The sequence below is a fragment of the Arvicanthis niloticus genome, chromosome 3 (assembly GCF_011762505.2).
Source record: "Arvicanthis niloticus isolate mArvNil1 chromosome 3, mArvNil1.pat.X, whole genome shotgun sequence".
Taxonomy (NCBI): domain Eukaryota; kingdom Metazoa; phylum Chordata; class Mammalia; order Rodentia; family Muridae; genus Arvicanthis; species Arvicanthis niloticus.
Genome location: NC_047660.1, coordinates 65,144,423 through 65,160,410, shown reverse-complemented (window position 1 = coordinate 65,160,410; position 15,988 = coordinate 65,144,423). Strand labels below are relative to the sequence as shown.

Here is a 15,988-nt window from a genome sequence, read left to right as displayed (position 1 = left end):
GCGAGCCACTGCCTCAGAGTCAGTAACACAGTGGAGATAAGTGAAGCTTCTCAGGAAATTGGGGGTTGGTCTAAATTTGAAACTCATTATTTGTTGCAATGGATTAGAATAACATTTAGGGCAAATGTATTAGGTTTTTCCTAATAAAATACTCTATGAATAATTAAAAACTCTATCTTGAAGTTTAATAAGAATAAATTTTCTACAACTACCTTGAAAAGCCATAGGTCAGGTTTCTGGTTCTGGCCCTCTGGTCAGGAACTAGGACCACAGAAGCTCCAGGTGAGAAGAACCTCTCAGAGTAAGAACTGTGATCGTGGTGTAAGAAGGAAGGTTAGAAACAAGGAAAAGACATGAAAGAAGGCATTAAATATACTCTATCACCTCATCTTGGTCTCCATCTTTCATTTTTCTTTGAGAACTTGAATTAAACCAGCAAGGCTGGCCTCAGCCTAACTGATCCCCAAGATCCCATGCTACCCAGGGAAACACCTCTCCAGTAAGCCCTGAATCTGGAGGCTTTGCACAAGGCATCAGGGACTCGTCTCTCAGAGAAGCACAGACACTGACTCCAGAAAAATTGAGAAGTGATGGTATTCTCCTGAAAGCATTATTCACTGGTAACCTGATCTAGTGTTTGAAACCCAGGGTCTATGTTCAGGGTCTATGGTTTGGCTACCAGCAGTGAAGCACTGGAGCCAAACCAGAGACCAGCAGTCTTTCTAATGGCTCCAAAATTCCAAATCCATCGGGGCAGCCATTATGTCTTACATGGTATAACATGTGAGTTTTTCTCATTCTAGAGGAAATAAGGAAGTGGGAAAAGTATGAAAATGGAAACCCTGGCAGTCCTGAGTGCCTGGTACTGTCAGCTTGGTCTCTGACTCTCAGAGGATAATAAAAACTTGCAAAGGTTCTCCATTGCCTATTGCTACCAGGGAAACAGTGGGATTTGTTACATTTTCTTATTTCTAAGGAAATAAACACCAGAGCAACAAAGAGAAAAGGGGAAGCAAAATTATGTCATAGCTGATTGCAGCGTGATTGATGTTTGGCAAATTGCATCTGAGCAAAAAGTACTATGTTTCATTTTCTCTTTAAACCATTTCCACTTGAAATTCAGAATTATCTTCTGTATTGAGTGTCAAATCTTTAAGGCTGAGCCTTTGGGAGTCTTGAGAGAAAGAAGATTGACAAAATAAATCTTTACTATCTGTTGGAACACTGACCACACTTCCCAGTGATCTTGTACTTTCTTCTCTGGTTTCTACCTGCACTGAGAGAAGTTAATATGATATGTGAAGCTCAGATGTAAAAAGTGAGAATTTCAAATCAGGTCTTCAATTCTGCAAGATTCAACTTCCAATGATGGTCCTCCATTACTGTCATTTCTTTTTGCCGTGGTTCTAACTCCAGTCCTTGAGTTTGGTGATGATATCATGTGGTCCACACAGTCATGATGATTACTATGCATTCCTCAGACTTGTATCTGGCTCCATGATCAGAAGAAATTATAAATTTCTAAACTGAAATTTCTAAATGAGGACAACCACACAAGGATTGGCCTCACTGACCTACAAGCATGATACAGCACCAACGGGGTCTTGACAACCACAACCATTTGTTACTCAACCTTCAGGTCCTTGGCTCTCTTCTAGGCTCAGTAATTAGAAAGCAAACTACCATGAAAACTCACTCTGGGTAATGGAGGAAAATAGAACTCAAATCAAAATCTACTGTTTGTGGTTCAAGCGAAGGGAGCTAGAGTAGGAGAAGAGAATGTTTCTAAGGCCTCCTTGCCTTGCCTTTCAGTCAGTAAGAAATCTAGTATTCTATCTCGGTATCCAGCTACTGTGTTTTTCTTGAAAGCCTTCTCAATGAATTGGGAATTAAATTTTGTGTCTTGAAGTCAGATGTCTGTCACTCTCTCTTGCTTTACTTCAGCCCTGTCCCCTCATCTCTTAGATGGAAACTTTGTGCTTGCTTTCCTATCCAAACATTCAGCTATCAGCTTCAAAGAAAAGGACTGCTGTGTACTTGGCCTCCTATCTCATCAAGAACAACTTTGCAATTCTCTGAACTGTAGCCTCTATAGGCTGAGTTGCAGTCTGAAAGGCAAGACACAGATGTTCAAGCCCAGGCCCAGGGCTAGTCCTAGACTGGTTATCTGTAAGCAAGATTATAATGTGCTCCTGGGACACCCGACAGATGTTTTTTGGAACCGGCATAAAGCTCTTTGTGGAGCCCCGTAAGTTGATTTTTTTTTCTCTATTTCTATGGATAATTTGAATCCTGAGACTAGAGCTACTCTCCATCTTTTATTACAAATTATAACTAGTAAATTCACTTACATCTCAGCGTTAGAGTGGGACAGAAGAAAGTGGGCCATGGTGAAGATGCTGAATTTCTAACATGCTTCTGTTATGACTTTTATTTTTAAATATATAGGTATTAAAACTCTAGTCCTTATTTATTTCTTAAATCTAGAGATCAAGCTAGAAAATACAAAGAAATCTTTTTTAAAATTACATTAGTAAATGTATCACTTAAGGGGAAGGAGGCAGTCATAGGAGGTGCTTGGGCTCAAACTCCCCAGGAAATTGTTTGCTTCCTGCACATACCTTTGGCTGAGCTAACTAGATTGCATGCCTCCTTACAGAGTACAAATATCCTACAGGCCGGAAGGCTTCAGAGACAGGTGATTAGCCAAGTCAGAATAGCCAGGTAGAACAAACTTCAGGGCTTAAGTGCAATTCCATACTGGCAAAGACCCTTGAAATCCTAAGTGACATTTCTTATAGATGTCACAATTCTTAGAGAAGCAGTAGGATGCTCTGTGTGGTTCTACAGTGGATAATATCTAAGTTTGTAAGTCATAAAGAGCATTTAGAAAGGATGTTGTCTTCTCTTTGTGTTGTTTCCCAGCAGGTAATTTTAGCATTGTGTGAGTGCTCATAAGAGGAGAATGTCTGAAAACCAAGTGGTATTGTCTGAGCAAATATACCTGGAAAAGCATTGAAATATCGTTAAATTTGTGGAATAATAAGAGACTGTTCTCAAAAGATAAACACTGAAATTTTTCACTTAAATCTTATCTTCAAATATTTGTTTAAATCAAATACAGAATAGACTAAATTCCATAGGGTACATTCTACTTATTTAAAACGGAAGGTCCAACTCAAGCCAGATATCTGTTTTCTTTAGTTACCATGACAACCAGATGCCAATTAATTGATTGAGTAAAGTTTTCTTCCAGTTGTTTTAAACATATGGAGCTTAACTTAGAGAGAGACTGTGAAAACGTTTTATTAAATTAATGCACTATGTTCAATTTGAAAACCTGACTACTGCTTTCAAGGCTCAGCATGTACATACATGAACCCCTTCAAACATCCATCTTGCCAGTTATATTATAATATACATATTACTCAGAAATTATCTCCCTAGCCCAAGATGATTATTGATGATAGCTTTGTAATGAGTTTAGATTTTAAAATCCACATAAGCAGCTGGGCACAGAAGCATACACTGTACTATTGGCACTCAAGAAGCTAAGGCAGGAGGCAGGAGGATTGAGAGTGTAAAATTAGCTTTAACTTCTTAGTGAGACCCTGTCTCAACAAAAATCAAAGCAAACCTTCAGTGTCCAACTTATTCAGATTGGATCGTACTCTTGAGTAACTGGTAAGGTAGGGTTTTGAGTTTGCTTTGGTTAGCTTGATGGGTTTTGTTTTGTTTTGTTTTAACAAATTTTTAACTCCTAACTTTTTTGAAAAATAAACCACAATACATCTCCGGCCACAAACAAGATAATGAACAAGAGATACCAGGCTTCTGAAAGGAGAGGCAAGTAATGAAGACTTGTGGTTTCCAGCCGTTAATGCTGGGGTTATCAGTTTTGCTGTCAGCAACTTCAGTGTGTAAGAAAACTTAAAAAAAAAAAAAAAAAAAAGGTTTTCTCAGGAGGGTTGAGAGTAGATAATTCTAAGAAACTCTTTGAAAAAAAAAGAAAAAAAGAAAAGGAAGCCAATCTTGTCTAGAGCTGAAGCCTAAAACCGAATCTTAGGAGTCAGCCTTCTGCCCTGAGTGCAGAACAGATCCCAATCTTTCATTTGAACTTCTTGGTAGAGGAAAAGCCTGGAGAATTATAATGTGCTCATGAGGAAGCCTTCTCTGAACAGCTTGTTCTCTTAGGACATCCCTGATCTGCCCTGATCCAATTCTACTGTGGAGACAACAGGCACCTTCTCATCAACAGTTGCTCCTCTCCACCAATCGGGCCAATTGACTTGGTTATAGTTTCGCTACCATGGACCTCATTGCTAAAACTCAAACCCAGATGCTGGATAGAACATTTAAAAAGTCAACCTGTTTCTACTCGCACATGCATTACCAAGCTTTTCTGTTGAGGAAGACCTGCTGCCTTGGCCATAACCTATAAGAGATAAAAATACATTGTAATTCAACATAGTTTTCATTTGATACCAACAAGCCCAACTCATTTTTAGTAAATACTAAGGTCCGTGTTCACAAGAAAAGTTACTGTTGAAAGTCAGAAATGAAACGTATGATTAGAAATCTGATCACAGGTCAGTTGTCACTCCTTATTGTATGTAAAACAAGGCTACTTCCTTTGCAGTTATTTAAAGATAATACAGAAGCCAAGTCTCTGAGAACACAAAATATAGCACAGTTTAGGGACTTCAATCAGGCAGTTGTCTTTCTCAAAGCATCAAGATTTCCAGTTTGAAGGAAAGGAAAAGAATGTGCATACCTGGATTAGTGGTATGTTCTACTCAAAGCAAGGCGTGAAAGAAGAAGAGGCAGGTAGAGGATCCAGTTCTGGGACTAGCATTCACTCCATAGCACCTTTTAGAATAAAACAAGATATGGGCTTAGCTGGTTTTATATCTACAGGTACTTTCTAAAAATGGTAGTTGTTATCCTCTGATGGTTTGTGCCTACAATCCTAGCACTCAGGTCATGAAAACAGGGGAATCACTTGTTCAAGGTCATCCTTGTCTAGAGAGCAAATTCAAAGCCAGTCTGGGATGCATGAGACCATGTCTCAAAAGAAATGACTCAAAGAAAACAGCAAATATCTATAAGCTCAGCACTTAGGAGACTGAGACAAAAGGATTAAGAGTCTGAATACAGAGGCTGGAGAGATGACTCAGTGGTTAAGAGCACTGACTGCTCTTTCAGAGGTCCTAAGTTAAATTCCCGGCAACTACGTGGTGACTCACAACCATCTGTAATGGGATCTGATGCCCTCTTCTGGTGCATCTGAAGACAGCTACAGTGTACTTATTATATACATTAAATAAATAAATAAATCTCTTTTTTAAAAAAGAGTTTGAATACAGCCTGGGATACATAAAAAGTTATCTCAAACAAACATAAACAAAAATTACTCAATTCAAATTATAGTCCAGCCCTTAAAAAAAGAATTGGATCTACCCAAATAGAGATAAATCTACCATTTCCTTTCAATGGGATCTTTTCCAGTCTACAAAACAGGGAAAACACCCTATAATAGCTTCAACATTGCCATCCTCCAGTTTGAATTGACTATGCAGACCTTTTTAGATGTCTGTGCTCTTAATTGACATAATGCAAATAGGAGCACATTGAAGCCAAAGGACAAGATTGAGTATTATCCTCACAAATACTATCTACCTCATAGGAGACAGTATCTCTTCTTGGCTTGATGTTCACATTCACCAGTGAGGCTAGACGGGCTGGCTAGCAGGCCCTGAGGATCTCCTGTCTCAGAAAATTCCTTCCCAATGCTGAGATTACAAGCGCATGCCACCATGTGCAGTATTTTTATCTGGGTTTTGGAAATCAAACTCAGGTCCTCATGCCTACAGAGCAAGCATTTTACCAGCTGAGCTATCCCCCTAGCCTTTTGAGGTTGTTGCTTTTGATTTTGATTTAGTTTGATTTGGTTTGTTTTGGGACAGGGTTATCATACAGACAAGGCTGAACTGGTACTCAAGGATCACCTAGAACTCCTCATCCTCCTGCCTCTACCTCCCTACTGGAAAGTGTCCTATATAGCACTATGATGGGTTTATGTGGTGTCAGAGATCACACCCATGGCCCATACTAGATCCTCAGTTCTAGAAACTTCTCTACAGTTGTCCTACCCCATCCCTTCTTCAACCCTAACTTATTTCAGGTCCTAATTAGAAGTTACGCTAACTGCCCCTCTTTCTTCCCACCTTGTCCATACTTCCATGAAATGCTATCAGGGATACAATACTACTAACAAGATATAGAATGTTCTAGATTCTAGCCAAAGCCTGTTTAATTCTCATTGAGCTGCAAACTATCATCTCAGTTGACTTATATTTTCAGAAAGCCAGCCTCCTGCCAAACCATCTGTTTTCATCATGAAAAATGGAACAAATGTTGCTTGTCTGGTGAAGGATTTCTACCCCAAAGATGTGAATATAAGTCTCAGATCATCCAAGAAGATAGCGGAATTCGACCCTGCTATAGTCATCTCCCCCAGTGGGAAGTACAGTGCTGTCAAGCTTGGTCAGTATGGAGATTCAAATTCAGTGACATGTTCAGTTCAGCACAACAGTGAAACTGTGCACTCAACTGACTTTGAACCATATGCAAAGTCTTTCGGTAAGTAACTAGCTTAAAGAACTAAAGGTGAGATGGGAAAGCTATAGGAAAGAGAAGCGAGTGATGTGAACTGGGGTAGGCGAGCGATATGAACTTGGGTGGATTTCTTTTGATTTAGCATCGTGCTGGTAAAAGTAAGAAGGTGCTCATCTCTGGTTAAGAAGGAAATGCTTTGCGTCTCTCCTCTTGTTTAATCCCCACCCGTCATCTTCACCAATCAAAATGTGTGATACCAAGGGTACCATTTAGTCCAACACAAAGGCCAAAATTCCACAAGGGTGGTTGTCTCATGGTGGGATTTAAAATCCTTGTCTGGCCTACAAATTAGAGAGCATCTTGATGCTGTACCAAGGATGCCAAAAAGGTCCCAAACCGAAGGAATCTTGTTTGAACAAACAACTGTGTGAGCCTTTTCACCTCAGTTTACCAAACTAGAGTCTCCTCCTTTGGTTTCTTGGTTGTCATCGTCATCTTGACCACTGTTGTTTCTTCCAGATAATATAAAACCAACAGAACCTGAAAATGACACACAAATTTCAGAGCCTTGCCATGGCCCAAGAGGTTAGTTCAAATCAAGCGGTTAAAACAAATTCTGTTGTTGTCACCTAGTACCTGAAAGCATCAAAGTCAAAAGACAAAAAAGAAAAATACACAAACACACACATACACACACACACACACACACACACACACACACACACACACACACACACACACACTGAGCCCAGCTGGTTCCCTTGGCCTCCACCCCAGCATAGCTTACCAGGCTATGAGCCAATGTTTCCCAGACTGGCCTATCTGGGTGGGTACAGGAGCCTGAGGTCTCTGAGTACTGTTTGGGACCACACTGGGAGTGCAGACCAGGAAGAACGATGGTGATTTGGAGCAGACTGGTGAGAGCTGTTGACACTGTACAAAGAAACTTGGTCTCCCTTGACTCCACTGTTCTTCTTTTTGTTCAGTCACCAAGAAGGCAAACATGATGTCCCTCACCGTGCTGGGGCTCCGACTGCTGCTTGCCAAGATCGTTGCCATCAATTTTCTCTTTACTGCCTCGTTATTCTTTTAAGGTAGGAATTGGTCACGTCATCTTCCCAGATCCACCCTAATTACGTTATAAATTGTAAAGGAACTTAAAAATTGTAATAAATAAGGCAAGTGTGGTGGAACACTCCTATAATTCTAGTATTTGGGAAGCTGAGAGAAGAGGATTAATGTGACTTCAAGACCAGCCTGGGCTATATAATACCAAGCCAGCCAAGACTACATAAAGGAGATTATTTCACAAAAGAAAGAAAGAAAGAAAGAAAGAAAGAAAGAAAGAAAGAGAAAGAAGAAAGAAAGAAAGGAAGGAAGAGAAAGGGAGGGAGGGAGGAAGGAGAAAGAGAGACAAAGAAAGAGAGGGGAGGAAAGGAGAAAAGAAGGGAGGGAAGGAGAGGGGGAGGAGAGGAAGAGGGAGAGAGAGAGATGGGAAGGGAAGAGAGAGAGAGAGAGACCTACCCTTGCCTATAAAGCTCCACTTTCCAGGGGACTGGAGAGATGGCTCAGTGTCTAAGAGCACTGGCTACTTTTCCAGAGAACCAGAGTTCAATTTGCAACTCACAACTATCAGTAACTCAAGTTCCAGGAATCTAACATCCTCTTCTGGCCTCCAAAACCACTATACACACTTGGTTCACATATATACATGCAGACTAAATACCCATAAACATAAATAAAATACTCCTCTCCCTTATTTTCCCCAGTGCAGCCAAATGTTCATCAATTCATGTTCAAGAGATAACCCTACATTTTAAGGGTTGGACTGATCTATAAGTATAACCACTCATTCCTAAATGGGTATCTAGCTAGCCCTGCCTGTTAACTTTACTAGCAGTTCAGAGGTCACACACAGCACAGCAGTACAAAGAATGTTACCCTAGACATTAGATGACCATGTTTTAGTCCTGACCTTGTAACTAGCTCCTGGATACCTCAATCAGTTTGTTTACCCTCTCTGGGCTTGGGTTTAAGAATAACTACAAGAAAGCAAACAGGTTTGATTACTATACCGACCAGCAGAACCCCTGCCATGTTAGCAGTGGCATGTTCTGCAATTGATTAATGATGTCTGTAATGGTACTGAAAAGTGGACACCAGCCTTCCCAAAATGATATCACCACTACAACTCTTTCCAGTTTCAGGGTCTGTGATTCTATAACAACTTTCCTTTGTTTACAGGTGGGCTGGCATGAGGAGACTACAATACCTGAAAGAAATCAGAAGCTTAGAAAGAGGCTATATCCAAGGCTTCTAACTTCTCAGTGCTTCAAACTGACCCTTCACCACCACATTTAAACAGCTGCTAACAAAACCAGCTTTACTGTGACAGCAACAAGCCTAGCTAATCCTCTAGTCTAGAAGAAAAGCAAACGCCCTAGGGAGTGGAGTGTGCCCTGGTTTACAGGCTGCTTTATGAAGGCATGGAAAGCTACGAAAACAGATCCATTTTATTTTGCCCCTATAACTGCTATACTTTTAAAATGATGTTTCGTCCTTCTTTATTTACCCAGAACTAGAAAGTGGGGACCAGTAAATCACCAGCGTCATTATCCAGGAGGAAAATGGTCTTGGGAGAGAGAACCCATATCTTTTTAGCCAAACATGGAAAGCGGCACTCAGCTCATCCTTGGCCAGAAGCCCCTCCCTCCAGGCTTGTTTGGCCCAACCTCCGGATTTACTCCAACAGCCATACAGGAGAGTTTTCCTTGCAGCACTAGGGTGTGAACAATTGTAGCACTTTCTGTTTCTCCTAATACTTTACAAACAAGATCACATTTGGCTTCCTTAATGCTCTCCAAGCGGACAATAAAGCTTCTAAAATCACTTCTAGTTATTCTCCACTCTATTGCCAGAGATGAAAGTGAAATACGGAAAGGAAGGGCACGCTTCTGTGAACTGACTTTGAGTGCACAAACAGACCAAGTCCCAGGCACAATACAGAGTACAGAATTAATACCTGTGCCTGGCCTGCAAACGACTCACTGTGCAAGCGTTTTGGAAACAGGAATAGGGATGTCACCTCCTTCTCTTCCTGTGAAAACAGTACTTTCATTGTGTTTGCCTGCCAGTCTGTGCCCAGGCTTTTGACATCACTGGGCACAGATCTTCTCCCCTCAGTCTTTGATGCTCGTGCCCTTCTGCCATCCTTCTCAGGCCTGCCTCTCTTGCATTTATTAAGCTTCTCACCTCTGGCTTCACTCATTGTGAAGTGATTGTGGGAGGGGGTGGGGGGGGTGCTCAGAGCTATTAGTCTCCTGGAAGCCAGGCTGAGCATGTCAGTCACACCACAGCTTCCTGTGCTTGGGGCCTTCCATCCTGTCTAGGGAACTGGGCCCTCGTTTCCTGCTGCTATTACAACATCAATGCCTTCAGTGTGATGTTCAGCTCTGTTAATCCCAGCGCAGCAGGGCCACGGCTCTATCACACCCACTAAGGGTACCAGGCCCTAACAACTCAATACCGTGGTTCCCTCAGTTCCTATGAGAAGTATAAAGCGGGGGTCATGGTGTGACATGTGAAAAAGCAATTATCACTGCCAATTCCCTAGCTACCATCAACCACAGCCTCCAAACCAAGGGAGGTAATGATGCTGTAAGTCACTAGGTTCAGGCAAATCTAGAGAGATAAGCCAGGTCTACCCAGGGAAAAGCAACCACAGCACCCCACAAGAATGCCTAGTGCCAAAGCACTCACTTCTGCTACCTTGCTGTGACATCGGAATGCTATTCTGAAGTTGTTAGAAAAGACCACATTCTCTTTTCTTCAAGCAGAACAAAAACATTTACCCAGCCTGCCCTCCCCTCCACCTGAAAATTTAAAAAAAAAAAAAAAAAAGATTGTACTTTGTCAAAAGTCATTTGGTGAGGCAGAGATATGGCTAGAAATGGAACCAAGGACTCAAGTCTGACAGCCCAAAGTTACTGTCCCAGGAGCTCCCTGTATCACCAAAATGAGGACAATGTGTCAATCTAAATGTCACTACACTGAGCTTCAGAACTGCCTCTTGTCAGCAACAAATGAGACAGACAACTCTGACCCGACGTGCCAGGAAAAATAAAATCCTATGAATTCCTCCCACCAAAATCAGCCTCCAAAAATTTTAAATTAATATTTTAGTTAATATATGAATAACAAGTTTGATGGAAAGATTTTCCTACTGGTATGTCATTGTATCTTGTTCAGACCCACCACCACCTCCATTACTCTCACGTTCCCACTCCCTCCCACTGGTCCTCTTCATCCCTGAAATTGTTTCTCTCTCTCTCTCTCTCTCTCTCTCTCTCTCTCTCTCTCTCTCTCTCTCTCTCTCTTTCTGTGTGTGTGTGTGTGTGTGTGTGTGTGTGTGTGTGTGTGTGTGTGTATGTGAAGACAGAAGGCAGGAGCTGGGAACCACATCCTGTGGCTCTCTCACCTCACCCTCTGTTGCTCCACATTGAGGCTACTTTTTGCTTACTGTGTCTGAAGTGCATGCAAACTCCCTCCCAAATTCACTTTGACCATGCCTCCTAGCATGTAGCTGCAATAGAGTGCTAGAAGTATAGCATGCACTCCTATCTGCCATGAACCAGCTGTGAAATGATGAGACTATTTCTCACATCTGGGCTCTTCCATCCCCGGGTCTGTATTTAACAACTCTGATGGTATATCTAAAATGCAGATGTTAACAGAAGTAGAGAAAGGTGAGCCCAAGACTCACAGGCTGAAGGGGCCATCTGTTTTGACATCGCATGGCCAATTTCTCCCAGAGAAAATGGTCTTCTCTTAGGATACCATTGAGCTCCACACTCGGCACCTTAAAAAACAGCGTCCTTGGTTCTTAGACAATTGGCCAGGCATGTTCTTCCACAAAATGATCTTAACTTAACATATCAGGATACAGAAAGAAGTAAGATAGGAGTGGGTTTAAGAATCCACTTGGAGTCTCAACAAGAAAACCTACTAATACACAGTAATGACTGAGCAACAGCAGAAATAAAAACACCAACAGTGGTGTCCTTGGCGCTGCACCGCACCATCCTGATAATCTCACAGTGAGCAGCACAGACTTGAGGACACAGATACAGTATTATCTCAAGCTGTAGTTCTCCATAGCCAACCACAAGTGACTCGGGTGACAAAGGCGGAATGAGAGATGCTGTGCTCCTTGGAAGCCAGAGTTTTACCTGGCCGTGAGCAGGCCTTTTATTCCTAGTCACTTGAGAGCTAGATGCCTGACAACCTGGCATATGACTTTCGTGTGGAAGGAGGGGCACTCCTAAACTGTGCTCCAGGGTTTGGGTACAGGCTCCCTGGGCACCTGCATCACAGTGGGACCCTGAGGCACAGTAATAAGTGGCACTGTCTTCAAGTCTCACTGGAGAGATCACCAGATGGAAGGTGCTGTAGGCCTTGCTGTGCTTCACAGAAAATCGACCTTGAACAAAATCTGCATCATGGGACCTAGTGTTATCCCTATAAAGAATGAACTCTAACGAATTGTCCAGCCTTTTGCGATACCAAAATAAATCTGGGTTTGGAGAATTCCCATCATAAGTGCAGAGCAGTATTACTTCGCTGCCACTTGCCACTGTCTGGTCAGGGGAGCTCTGGGTCAACGTGATGCATAGCACATCCTTGTCTGTGAAGAGGAAATGAGAGACAATAGTAGCGTCTGCATCCCAGACACTGAGCTCAGAGGAACTCAACAGAGGGTAGGAATGAAAGTCACAGGTAGAGAATGACTGAAACCTAAGCATGTAGAAAAAGAGAGCAAGCTTCGGAAGGTCTGAGAGAAGGAAGCAGAGTGCAGAGTGAGAGAAGTAAGCCTCTTACAGGCAAACAAAAGGCTAAGGGTCACAGCAAGAATCATCCCTTTCAGTCGATGCAGGGGCACAGCATGGAGGAGGGCTGCTGGGCTCTCTTTAACCATCGTATGGCTTTGTATAGGAAGGAGATAGGAGGGAAAGGAGGGGAGGCAGGCAGCCCCTCACATGACTGTCATGTGACTGGATTAACTGAAACTGTGGGGTAAATACCTCTACCAAGGAACTGCTGTGGTTTACAGAAATGTTGGTCTTCAAACCATCTAGAACTGATACTTCTGACAATGAAAATGAATTACTTTTTAAAACGTAAAGGTGGGAAGAGGTAGAGGGAAGGACAGAGGGAGCTAGGAAAGAGGGATTAGAGAAGGAAACTGTGATTCCCCACAATGGCATACTTTGGATATCTAATGCATAAAGTAACTTACCCTGCATGCTTATATTCTCTGATCATAGACAAGAATCAGTTTATGAATTACACTTCCAGTAGCCTTGTGTCAGGGCACCTGACATTTGTGTATTCACTTTGTAGAACTCAATAAATGGAATGAATGAGTGAGTGAGTGAGTGAGTGAGTGAGTGAGTGAATGAATGAATAGTATACAATATGGAAAATAAATTAACAAGTCGCACTGTATAAGGATGGAAAGATGGTCAGACAAGACCCTAGAAGTCTTTGCTTTTGAAGCGTGAGGTGGTGCTTGCTGATCCTGGCAGCACGCACTGCACAGCACTACAGGGTTTCCTGTCTCTTGGAACTGTCTACAGCCTACCCTTGGCTATAGCTGTAAAGTGCCTGCCCCAAAGAGAGCTTGCTGTCAGGTAAACTGCAATGAGTGAGCCACAAGCTTGCTAGGGTAACAAGAAGAAGCTTCACGAGCCTGGGGTCGCTGGAGCCCCTGAGCCATCTCCTCCCACTCACATGCCCCAACAATATGGTTCTCTATGTATGCCATGACCCTGTGTTTAGGAAGCACTGTTCTGGGATCAGAAACACTAACTCACTACCGTCCCCACCAGTACCTTCGAAGGTTCCTTTTCTCCCTTTTCCCCACACCTGCATCATCAGTAAGATGTTTGAACCTCTGAGCATGAGTGCATCTGCTTCTCCCATCCCAGCTGCCCCTTCTTGCAAATATTGCCATCCCTTACAGGGACCACTGCAGTTAGTCCTAACTGGCCCCTTTGCTTCTGCCTTTGTTCATGACCATCCATTCTCCAGGCCTTTGGAATACTAACTGCTCCTCTTTGCAAAGCTGACTCTTGCCTCTTCCCCAGCCTTACGAACATTGCTTGCTCTCTGTCTGCCTTGGCTCCTTTCATGGAGTCCCCCACCTGCCTCACTGTTCTAGCTATGTAAAACTCTGACCTCGTTCTTCATTGACCTCGGCTCAGCTCAGTGTCCCTGACCACTCCAATTAGTTACCTGCTCATTGCCACCCTTGATTACATCTCTGTTGAAAATTTCCCTCCGTTTGATAACAGATTTGTAATAAATAAATAAATAAATACTACTTCTTTTTTCCATCTCAACACATATGCATGTACACACAGACACACACACACAAGCTCCACAAACTAATGACAACATTCATCTTTTCATTGATCTTGATGTAGCCCAACCCCCAGCTTGTCTTTCAATAACTAGATGTGCAGTAAAAGAACACTGCTTCACTGAAGAGTTCACCAGTGGAACTCGGTGGTTGGGTGCTTGTCTAGCATACATGATGGCTCTGGGCTCCATCTCCAGGGGGAAAAAAAGGGAAAAGAAGAGAGAAAGAGAGGGGGGAGTAACAAATAAAAATGCAAAAGAACAGTCAATGGTTACCTCAAATGAGTGGTAGCTAAGGTTTTACTCTGTCTGGAACATCCCATATTTGAGACAACACTATACATTTTTTTTAAAAAAGGAATATTCATTGTTTATCTGGAATTATATTTTCACTTGACTTCTTGAGTTGTATCTGGCAACCATGGGCATGAAGAATTCTCAAGAGAAATACCACCTGGGCCAGCAACCCACTGTGAGCATAAAGATGATGCCCTGGATGTTGGAGAGGAAGAGTCAGAGCTGCTCACCTTCTCAGAGGCTACCACTTAGAAGAATCCTTGCACATACCCAGCCCCTGCTGACAGAAGTCATTTTCAGAACTTCTAGGTCCCCAGCTCAGCCTTGAACTAAACCATTTTCTTGATGAATAGCTGACCACTCCTCCTCCTAGTGCCCAACTTCAGGGACATTTGACCACACACAAGAACACAGACATGGGCTCCACAGGCCCTCACATGAGACACATGCAGCCAGGTCACACTGACGCACAGATGCTGGATGCTGTGCCGGTAGTGTGATATCTCTCAGCTCTACATCCTTCTAGCTTTACCTGAAAGGCATTCTTCAGAAAGGGCACTTCTGAGGAGGTCACACAGTAAGCCAGCTAGGCTTCTGCAGACACCCTGCCAGGACTATACCACCTCCAGCACCTACTTATCAAACATACAGGTTAATATAGCCCTAAGGGCATTGTTCTCAAAACTATTCTGAGAGAAGATGCTAATTAAATATAAAAAACAGCTGCTAAATTTAGCTAAAGACTTGTCCTATCAATAAATGGTCTTTAAAAAATCTAAAGACAATAATACCATTTTCACATTTTTAAAGGTGTGTTTGTGTGAGTGTGAGTGTGCGTGTGTATGTGTGTGTGTGTGTGTGTGTTTGAACATACTAGCATGTGTTGTTCACAAACCACAGCATACATGTGAGGTCAGAGGACAGCTTGCAGGATTCTGCTGTCTCCTTCTACCTTGTAGATCTAGGGATAGAACTCTGGCCATCAGGCTTAGTAGCAGAGGCCTTTACATGCTGAGTCATCTCACTATCCCAAAACGTCTTATCTTTATGCTGTCAGTGCTGCAAACACATTGTCATAGAGCACTGTGCTCCCCTGAGATCTGAGCCAGCTATGTTCTCCCCAAAACCCAAATAACATGGGGAATATTAAAAACCAGTCTTTATGCCCACTGTCCTTAGGCCTTCCAAAGGTTGCAACTTTTATACGACTGAGTGAGCCCAAAGTTCTGTCAAGGTTTTATAGCCCACTGCTGCCCTCAAGAGCTCTAACCATCTTCCTAGTACACTGCTACCTGCAGCCTGAGCAGCTCTCAGGGCACTGGAAGTTTTCAGGCACCTAAAAACCAGGACTGACTTTCATTAGCTTTAAACCACCACTCAAGAGGGGTAAACAAACCTCCTTTATCCCTCAGTCTGAGTCTTGATAACCATTATTACTAAAATAGTTAGAAAGAGTGCAAAAATCAGAAGACAGAGAGAAGGGCTGCAAAATACTATCTTCTGGCTGTGGCATGGCCATCGTAATCAGGAAGTCAGCAGCTACAGTTGCCTGCACTGGGCCTACCTCTTCTGAACTATTGGATAATGGTGGATTTGAAGGAGGGTTATCTTCATATGTATACCCAGCATTCATCCTACCAGACTCCATTGGATA

At 42.6% G+C, this 15,988-nt stretch overlaps 1 gene segment (V, D, J or C); it reads left to right on the top strand.

Annotated features, from left to right (window-relative positions):
* The first annotated feature begins 1,315 nt into the window (after positions 1-1,315).
* Positions 1,316-9,507, top strand: LOC117705818 (T cell receptor delta constant-like). The segment is given in 5 exon segments: positions 1,316-2,248; positions 6,364-6,642; positions 7,138-7,203; positions 7,605-7,712; positions 8,863-9,507. Coding segments are annotated over 4 exon segments (516 nt in total).
* Positions 9,508-15,988: the final 6,481 nt, after the last annotated feature.